This window comes from Prunus dulcis, chromosome 3 (assembly GCF_902201215.1).
Source record: "Prunus dulcis chromosome 3, ALMONDv2, whole genome shotgun sequence".
In the NCBI taxonomy this organism is placed as follows: Eukaryota; Viridiplantae; Streptophyta; class Magnoliopsida; order Rosales; family Rosaceae; genus Prunus; species Prunus dulcis.
The window spans coordinates 6,786,954-6,796,645 of NC_047652.1; the positions used below are offsets into that span (position 1 = coordinate 6,786,954).

The following is a 9,692-nucleotide window of genomic DNA, read 5'->3' on the forward strand; positions in this document are numbered from 1 at the left end:
GAAGTGTGATATTCAACATCACCATATAATTAACAACTGCCCTCATCCTGTTTCTGTCCGTGATCGATCTGTATTACGAAGGCGATATTTTATAGTGTTGAAATTCTTCTTCACAAGTTATTTAGGTAGAATTAATTAGTTAGTTTAATTTAAATGAAGTGTTTAATTAAGTATACAAATCAGTTTACTATTGAAGGATAATTTATATCATCATTTTTTTGGGGGAAGGGGGGCAAGGTGCCTCTTGGCATAATATGAAGGCTTTTTTATTTTTAAAGTACGTATACATAACGGCTAGTGTCATGATCTTGATCGAGAGTGTGAGATGTGATTCCTACACAATATTCATAATTCAAGATAGATCAACATGAATCAATTCATCATTCAAACATCAACGCATATGCAGAATGTGATTCGTACATCATGAATTTTATGCCGTCATTTTGGCATAAATATCGTTAAGCTAGCTCTTGTCCTCCATATTGGACTTGTCTGCAGTGTGCCCCATGGTTTTGAAATAAATATCACTCTTTCTGTGCTCATAGTAAGCTCTTGCGCGTGGTCCCATGTTTGAAGTGTCCATACTCATAATGCGGTCATCTTGCTCTCTTTGCTGCCTTTCATTCATTTCCTCCATGACCTTTACCTTTCTTTCTGCAACTTCTGCCTTTTTTTTGTCACTCTCTGCCAATTGTTTTGTAAATTGCTCCATCAAGTCGCAAATGCGAGAATCCAAAGTATTGACTACCTTGCTCCTCCTGTGTGCTTCTTTTTCAGCTCTTCTTCTTGTAGGCCTTTTGCTTTTTCGAGATTCCATTATATAATATGAATCTTTATCAGATTCAGGTGAAACAAGTGTGTTAGGGTCCGGAGGATGCGAGGAGAATGAGGAATGGATGTTGGGGTCTCTATCCTTAGTACGAGGATCAGGACTCTTAGCTGGTACCAAATCTTTCATCTTATGTTGCAAAATTTCCCAACAATGATTGAATGCAAAACGTTTCTTCTCATGCTCAAAGTACAGCATATTTGCTCGAAGAACCTAGTGAGGGTTTAAAGAAGTTAGCAAAGGATTATTATTACTAACTGCTAAGAAAAGGAGAAGTATTTGAGAAATATTATTGCTAGGTAAAAGGAAAGTACGAATTCTTACCTTGTTAGATTCCGTCAATCCACTTTGTTTATCTTCTACTCGAGCAAGACAATCATGAAATTTTTTGCAACTCCCGAAGATTAATTTCCACCTAGACTGAACTGAACATTGGGATCGTACATTTTGATCACCAGTTAACTCAACATAATTTTGGTATATTCGATCCCAGAAATTATATTGCGGTTTTGAAACAACATTGAACGGATCTTGGAAGATATTTAACCGAGCATTGCAAATAGCCACATCTTGTCCCAATGTGAATGATTTTCCCCTTTTCATTGGTTGTTGAGTCTTCCAATTTGGATAAAAATGATTAATCAAAACTTAAGTACAATAAAAAATGAACATATGTGGGCAGGCTGATTTTAACAGAAGAGTAAACTCTATGCATTCGAACAATTGAATGGTTCAAAATTCAAACTGTAGAGAGGACAATATTGTAATCCTCTTCCAACAGCTTAACAACTTTCTGAATTTTAAAACAGAGGACGACATCAAATAGATGAACATGCTGTAATTTTTTGTAACTTTATCAGGAGTATATCGTCTTTCTCACTATGAATACTCTAGCAATGCCATCATGCATGTCTACCCTAAGTTCCAATTAAACTAGATCACAACACCAGAAACGTAAAATTGTAATAACGCATTAACATTTCAACCCCTCAATTGCCTCTTCATATACTTGAATATCATTTGCAGACCCATCATCAAACAATAAGGATAAACACCCTTTGTAAACCCAAAAAAGGCAAACATGACTCAATGAAAACATTCAAATCTCCTTTCGTGTCATCTCCAAACTTCAAACAGACCACATTACAACAGGATCAAAACCTTTCTCCCTCTATGAACCACAAGCTAGCTCATTAAGAAGTTCATCCCAATACATACTTTATACACACTTCTTCACTAGACCCCGCAGCGATGATGTTATTCGCATTACTACTCATCATTTTCTTTCTTTGCCCTTTGTCCAGCACTCTTAGGGGTCCAAGCTACTAGTTGGATAATCCGTGCTATAGGCCAGGCTAGCCCACAGAAAAACAAAAAATTCTCAAGTAAAATTTGCACTCAAAAGTTTCCATCTTCAGCCCAGTTTACAGGCTCCAGCTTCCAGCCCCTTAAAAATCCAGAGACACCCCACTCCCCCGAAAACAAAGTCCTATCTCAGTTACTGGGACTCTGTATGGGTGTTTCTTACAATGATTAACCAAATGATTCATGTCTCACACCTCATAGTATTACATGCAGTCCTTAGGTACTCTCGCATTCACCACCTTCTGTTGAGGGTAGCAATCGCATACACTATGGGGCCCTAAATTGTTTTATCTTCTAACCACACATTGCAGATGGAGGAAGTGAAACGATTGTGGTTCCAGTTGGATAAATTTCATAGTTTCTGCAGGACTACGATGCAAAATTGAATTCTTATACATTGCCCTCAAAGTATGGAAGAGAAATAAACTTACAAGTAGTCAGAAACTGCAGGTAAACCTCCTAGTTCAAGAGCCTTATACTAACTCAACCTGCAAGTCTGCAACCATAAAAATTACAATTAACAGCACACTTAGTAATACAGAAGCACACCAATAGCCAATGGAACATTAAAAAACGAAATTGAAAATAGAATTAACAGAGGCACACACAACGGAAAATACAATTAACAGAACAATTAAATCAACACAAGCACACGAACCCAAAACAATTACAGAACAAATCAACAGAAACAGAGAGTAAACATGTAAAATAAATAATTAACAGCAGGCTAAATTAAGAAAAGAATTAAACTAAAGATAATCATAATAATAACAAATTAGCTCAAGCAAACAAACACACTACACAAATGCATCAACGTTAAGTAAACCAGATACCAAATAGGCAATGTGGTAGAGAGAGATACCATTAGTCCAAAGAGCAACATAGTTGCAGGCGACGCTGGGCGGCAGAAGAGCTGCAGAGGGAAGGCCTGAGGCAGAGAAGATGAAATGAGGGATTTTTGGGTGTTCGGTTTGTGGGGTTGATTCTGTGGGAAGGACCACATGTCAATTTACAATTAGTCATTAACTCATTGAGATAACCATTATTTCAAAGGCTTATTTAATTGGTAAATGTTGTAAATAATTAGTGGAGCCCACATGTTGGAAATAATTTTGTTTACAAAAGGGTTCATCCCTTCTTGTATTTGACAGAGATAGAAATCATCAATCGATTGCAGAGGTTTTTCGTCTGCTTCCTCAACTCTCTTTCTCTCCATCAATTCTTTAGTTTTATAACAGTAAAGAGTTATTTAAATTGACACTTTTTGAGATTTTTGGTGTTTTCATAAAACCTCCCGCAGTTTCATAAATTACATAAACACCTCTTTAGGTTTTAAATTGTTTTCACAAAACTACTTTTCGTTGACTGTTCGTCCAAAAATTGATGATTTCATATATATAAAAAAAAAACTTTCAAAATTAACATTAATGAATGTATGTACAATCTAATCTCAAAGCCTAACTTTGTCATTAATTTTTATGTAAAATCACCAATCTTTGGAAAAAAAATCAACGGAAAGTCATTTTGTGTAAACAAACTCGAGGGGTGTTCGTATAATTTCTTAAACCTTAAAGGGTTTTGTGAAAAAAAATTTGAAAACCTTAGAGGATGTTAATTTAAATAACTTATTAATAAATAATGAGTTGAATTTTTTATTTAAATGGTCATTGAATTTGTTTTTTTTTTTTTAAAATGTTGAAGTCCTTGAAATCAATCAATCTTGGGCTCAAAGTTTTGGTCTACATATCAAATTGTTCCGTGTTATAATATTCCATAAAAAATTTCAATGAAATTAGTCATCAGTTAACTTAGAAGGGGTAATTTTCATCAAAATACAAACTATCTGCCCATGAGACAAAATAAAGCTCAAGTTTTTTTTAATTCAAAAAGGTCATTTGAATATATTGACACCTCCAAAGTTGAATTTTCTGCCTAGTTTACGACATTTCATTATCAAATATTTCCATTCAAGAATGGAAATGAAGAATTAGTATATTGTCTATTAAAAGAGAAAGCAAAATGAAGGAAAGAAACGAGAAGAGAGAGTGTGTGTGAGAACTACTTTTTCTTTTTCTTGTTTGATCAAGAAGGAGAAAAAACTTCATTCAGTAATCACTCAAGTACAAGAATTCCTTGCAAACCAGATGTCATCGATGTGGCTTTATTAAAACCTTATCTTGCAAACCTTAGGGGAGGAAAATTCGGTCAAAAAAAAAGAGTATCATAACATCTGAAAAAACTAAGAAAACATTCTAGCTATTCTCCAAGTCCTTTTCCAAACGCGGTGGCAACCAGGTTGGAGTGATATTTTTCTAAATTGAAGATCTAGATCTAAGCATAGATCGGTTTGTTTCAAGAGAGGGCAATCCATGAACCGTTCCAAACTTTCAATCACCCAAAATTTCTTACGTTAACCAATACTTTGGCCTCGGATCAAATGAGGTTGATACAATGAATTTTAGGTTTGGCTCTTCTTTTTTTTGTTCCTAGTTGAATACGTCACAACGTTATCAATTTTAAGTTAGAAGTTAGAACGTTATATAAGAAAGAAGGAAAGAAAAAAAGAGGACGCTTTTTTTTTGGACGAACAAAAAAAAGAAAAAAGGGTCGCTTAGAGCATTTCCAAGAGAGTCTCCAAATTTTAGTCAAATTCTAACTAAAATAGCTAGAAAGCTATTATAGCAAATCACTTAAAAAGTGTTTCCTCCTGCAATTTTCTCTATTTTGACTAATTTGAAATATTTTATTATTATTATTTTATCTTTCTCATTCTCCCTCTTTCTCTTGCAAATCAAATATATTAAAAAGAAAAGTAGAAACCTAATCCCATCAACCTCCCAAATGTCTCTATCTCTCTCCCCCGTTTTCTCTCTCTTTCTCTTTCTCCTCAATTTGGCAAGCTCCATTTCTCTCTCCTCCTTGCTAGATGTAGAAAGCCAAAAGTTGGTTCTCCAAAATAGAGAGCCAAGTAGGAGCCAAGTAGGGAGTCCGCCGAAAAGAGGATTTTTCTTATTTTTAGCCAAAGTAGATAGGGATGAGAGGATAGGAAATGCTCTTAGAGAGTTCATTAAGCACGTCTTTGAAGTTGGGCCAGATTCAACAACATTCAATCATGTGGGCCTCTTTGACTTCATGCTAATGGCTCTCCCTCAAATAAAACGCAAAAAAGAAACACCCTACTCTTCACATAGCAGTCACAGTTCACTCACGAACGGCAAACCCTACCTCTCGACAAAAGAAATTCAGCATGCCATGCCTCCCAGCAGAACTGCTGATCGACATCATCCCACGACTCTCACCCAAGGACTTGGTGAGCTTCATGTGCGTTTCTAAAGAATGGAAAGCTATCATCCAAGATCCACAGTTCGCCATAACCCATCTCCAACGCTCCATCAAAACCAAATCCCATGCCATCATTTTACTCATCCCATCTACTCCGATGAGCTGCTATTTTCACTCAAATTTTCCGACAAAGATACAACGTCGGGCCAAGTTTTGAAAATCAAGTTGCCTTGGGAACAGCCTCTGTTAACTAGAGACCTAATCTTCGGCTACTGTAATGGCTTGGTTTGCATTCAAAATGGTGAAGGCTTTCTTTTATGGAAGCCGTCCATCCAGAAGTTCAAAATCGAATTCTTGTTAGAATTCACAGACTATGATCTGTTTTCAGGTTTTGGATTATTGATAGATGGAGCTCATGTAGGAAGAGAAAACACAGAGAGAAAACTTGGAGAAGAAGATGAAATGACTGAGTCTGTTATCTCACATAGTCATGCACAAGCTGTGCATGACAATATAACCGTTAGGAATAGATATTCCCTTTTACATCATCCAATCTAACCATTGATTAACTATCCTATGAGATAGCTACACCTGGCACAATTCTACTACAACTAAGAATACATCTCAGCTGTCCATTGGACTGTGATCCAATGGTTCACAATTAAACAACAAACACACTCAGCTAAAAACACTTATACTTTAACACTCCCTTCTAAGTGTTTAGCTGAGATGACTCCAAGCTTGCTCCTTAGATATTCAAACCGATCCCTTGCCAATGCCTTAGTAAAGATATCTGCATTCTGCTCTCCAGTTCTGCAGTATAACAGATCAATCTCACCATTTTGCAAAGCATCACGAATGAAATGAAATCTTCTACTTATATGTCTTGTCCTGTGATGATGCACATGGTTCTTTGTTATTGCAATTGCTGAAGTGTTGTCACATAGAATTGGAGTAAACTCAACTTGTTCCTCACCAAAATCAGATAGAACAAATCTTAACCAGACTGCTTGAGCTGTAGCTTCAGCTGCACTAACATATTCTGCCTCTGCAGTAGATAGTGCTACACTGCTCTGCTTAACTGATGCCCAAGAGAAAACACCTGATCCAAGATGGAAAGCATAGCCAGAAGTACTCCTCATATCATCTTCACAACCTGACCAATCACTGTCACAATATCCAACCAGCATTGCCTCTTTTCCTTTCTCATATGCTATGCCATAGTCTAGAGTACCTTGAATGTATCTAAGTACTCTCTTGGCAGTTCCCATGTGCTTCTTTGTAGGTCCATGCATATATCTAGCCAAGAGACTTGCAGCAAACATGATATCTGGCCTTGTTGCTGTCAGATATAGCAAGCTTCCAACTATCTGTCTGTACACCTTTTCATCAGCCTGTTCACTTCCATCCTCCTTGGATAACTTCTCATTCATAGCTAGTGGAGTTGACACTGCTTTACAGTCTTTGAAACCAAACTTGTCCAACAATGTTCTTGCATATTTTTTCTGATGCAAGAAGATGTAGGACTCAGCTTGTATCACACCCAATCCCAGAAAATGGTGCAACAATCCAGATCTGTCATTTCATATCTTTTCATCATTTCAGTTTTAAAGCTCATCACCAATTCTTCAGAACTTCCTGTGTAGATGATATCATCTACATATAGTGAAACAATTAGGATTCCACTTTCTGCAGCTTTCACATATAATGTAGCCTCACTAGGACTCTTCTGAAATCCTGCAGCTGTAAAATATGAATTAATTTCTTCATACCAAGCTCTTGGAGCTTGTTTGAGACCATAAAGAGCCTTCTTGAGTCTATAAACTCTGTCTTCCTTGTCTTTAACCACAAATCCTGGAGGTTGATCCACATACACCTCCTCATGTAACACTCCATTTAAGAAAGCTGACTTTACATCAAGCTGAAACAACTTCCATATTTTCTGAGCAGCCAAAGCTATTAGTGTTCTCACTGTATCAAGTCGAGCAACTGGTGCAAATGTCTCATTGAAATCAATTCCTGGCTTTTGAGTGTAGCCTTTAGCTACTAGCCTTGCTTTGTTTTTCTGAACAGATCCATCCAGATTTAGCTTGACTTTAAAGATCCATTTGACTCCAACTATAGGTTTATCAGATGGCCTTTTTACCAATTCCCAAGTTTCATTCTTCTCAATCATCTCAAGTTCAGCTTCCATTGCCTTTTGCCATGCTGCATCCTTGATAGCTTCTTCAAAGGTTTCTGGTTCAATGATACAGATGTTGCATCTTTCATAGATCTCTGTAAGACTTTTGTATTTCAATGGGGTGTGGTCAATATCTTGAGTACCTGTGTCAACCACTGATCTTTCTTCATTGTCTTCTAATAACCTCATTCTCAACTGAATGTTCTGCTTGCTTCACAACTGTGTCATTGCTCCCTTCCTCCTTTTCAGACACAATTTCAGTAAGTGGCACTGAAACACTGCATTCTTGCTGTGCATTCCAATCCCAACTAGCTTCTTCATTAAATACCACATCCCTTGAGATAATCACCTTTTCAGTGGTAATGTTATACAGTCTATACCCCTTCTCACAGCTGCCATATCCTAGAAACACACACCTTTTGCTTGCTAAATCTAGTTTCTGCCTCTGTGGGTTTGGAACATGTGCATAGCACAAAGATCCAAACACTCTTAAGTGTTTAAGTCCTGGCTTTCTCCCACTATAGGCTTCAAATGGTGTTTTCTTGTCCAAAGCTTTAGTTGGACTTCGGTTTAGAACATACACTGCAGTATTAACAGTTTCTGCCCAAAACTCAAGTGGCATGCCCTTCTCAAACATCATACACTTGGCCATCTCCACTATGGTTCTGTTTTCCTCTCAGCCACACCATTCTGCTGTGGTGAGTATGCCACTGTAAGCTGCCTCTCCATTCCCATTTCATCACAGAATTTATTGAACTCATTAGAGGTGTACTCTCCTCCCCTATCACTTCTTAGCTTCTTCACCTTATATCCACTTTGCAATTCAACAGTGGCTCTAAACCTCTTAAACACTGTGAATACCTCAGATTTGCATCTCAAGAAATAGATCCAGCACATTCTTGTACAGTCATCTATAAAAGTAAGGAAATACCTGTTTCCTGTTTTGTAACAGTTTGCATTGGACCACACACATCAGTGTGTACCAATTCCAGTGGAGTTGTAACTCTGCTGGTTGCTTCTTTTGGAAAAGCCTTCCTGCAATGTTTTCCAAAAGTACAGCCTTCACACACTGCATTCGCATTTTTAATTTCTGGCAGACCAAGCACCATATCTTCATTCTGCAGCAGTTTCAAACTCTGGAAGTTTAAGTGTCCCATTCTCCTATGCCAAAGCAATGTTGATTGACTTATGCTTGCTTTTAGTGCAACATGTAAGTCTGTTTGAAGTTTCAAAGGAAAACTTCTATTTCCTTTCATATGCACTCTAGCCACCAGATTTGAGAGAGAGCTATCATCATAAACCTCTGCCTTGTTATCTCCAAAAATTAGAAAATATCCATGCTCCATCATTTGTCCAACACTGAGTAGGTTCTCTTTGAGACCAGATACCAGCAGCACCTCCTTGATATATTTCCTTCCCATTTTAGTTTCAACCATCAAGCTTCCTTTTCCAATAACATCAACCAACTGTCCTGTGCCCATTGCAACTTTTGCTGTCACATTCCTATCAATATCAATCAAGACATCTTCTCTGCCAGTCATGTGGTTACTACACCCACTGTCCAAGTACCATACCTCTTCCATGGACAGTTGCTTTGCTGCTGCACAGGTTTCTTACTATAGCAGTCTTTGGCAATGTGACCAAGCTTGTCACAGTTATAGCACTTCGGTTTGCCCTTGAATCTACATTCTCCATAATGCAATTTCCCACAATGTTTGCAAGGATTTTTAGTTCCATCAGCAGGTTTATTATCCCACTTCTTCCCCTTATCCTTCCAATTCTTCTGCTGCTTGTTATTCTGATTTCCAGTGGCCTTAGCTGATTTGGAATCCACACTCAGACTAGCAAAGGCCTTCTCAGTCTTGTTCTCATGATGTCTTTCCAATCTTTGAGCAAAGCTCTTCAATGAGGCTACCACCTCTTGAACCTCAATTACATCTAGATCCCTTGAATGTTCAATTACAGAACAGATTGGATCATACACAGGCAGCAGGCTAATTAACATTTTCTGCACAATTCTTTCTCTAGATAACT

General features: G+C 37.4%; 2 protein-coding genes across 2 annotated transcripts in view; both read right to left on the bottom strand.

Annotated features, from left to right (window-relative positions):
• Window positions 1-321: 321 nt before the first annotated feature.
• Window positions 322-3,168, bottom strand: LOC117622244. Its single transcript, XM_034352848.1, has 4 exons — window positions 3,057-3,168; window positions 2,626-2,690; window positions 1,154-1,444; window positions 322-1,042 (listed from the first exon to the last, which is right to left on the bottom strand). The coding sequence occupies exons 3-4, from the start codon at window positions 1,430-1,432 to the stop codon at window positions 464-466; spliced, it is 858 nt and encodes a 285-aa protein (XP_034208739.1). The 5' UTR covers window positions 1,433-1,444; window positions 2,626-2,690; window positions 3,057-3,168; the 3' UTR covers window positions 322-463.
• A 6,027-nt stretch (window positions 3,169-9,195) lies between these two features.
• LOC117621645 overlaps window positions 9,196-9,692 on the bottom strand; it is a 940-nt gene continuing 443 nt past the window's right edge. The window contains exon 2 of the mRNA XM_034352208.1: window positions 9,196-9,666. Coding sequence (XP_034208099.1) covers window positions 9,196-9,666 — 471 coding nt within the window. The remainder of the gene's footprint in view (window positions 9,667-9,692) is intronic.

Bases quoted from the DNA above. Each gene is read 5' to 3' on its own strand.
- LOC117622244 (XM_034352848.1), bottom strand. From the start codon at position 1,432: ATGAAAAGGGGAAAATCATTCACATTGGGACAAGATGTGGCTATTTGC. The intron at 1,043-1,153 runs GTAAGAATTCGT...AACCCTCACTAG, and splicing joins GATTGACGGAATCTAACAAG to GTTCTTCGAGCAAATATGCT.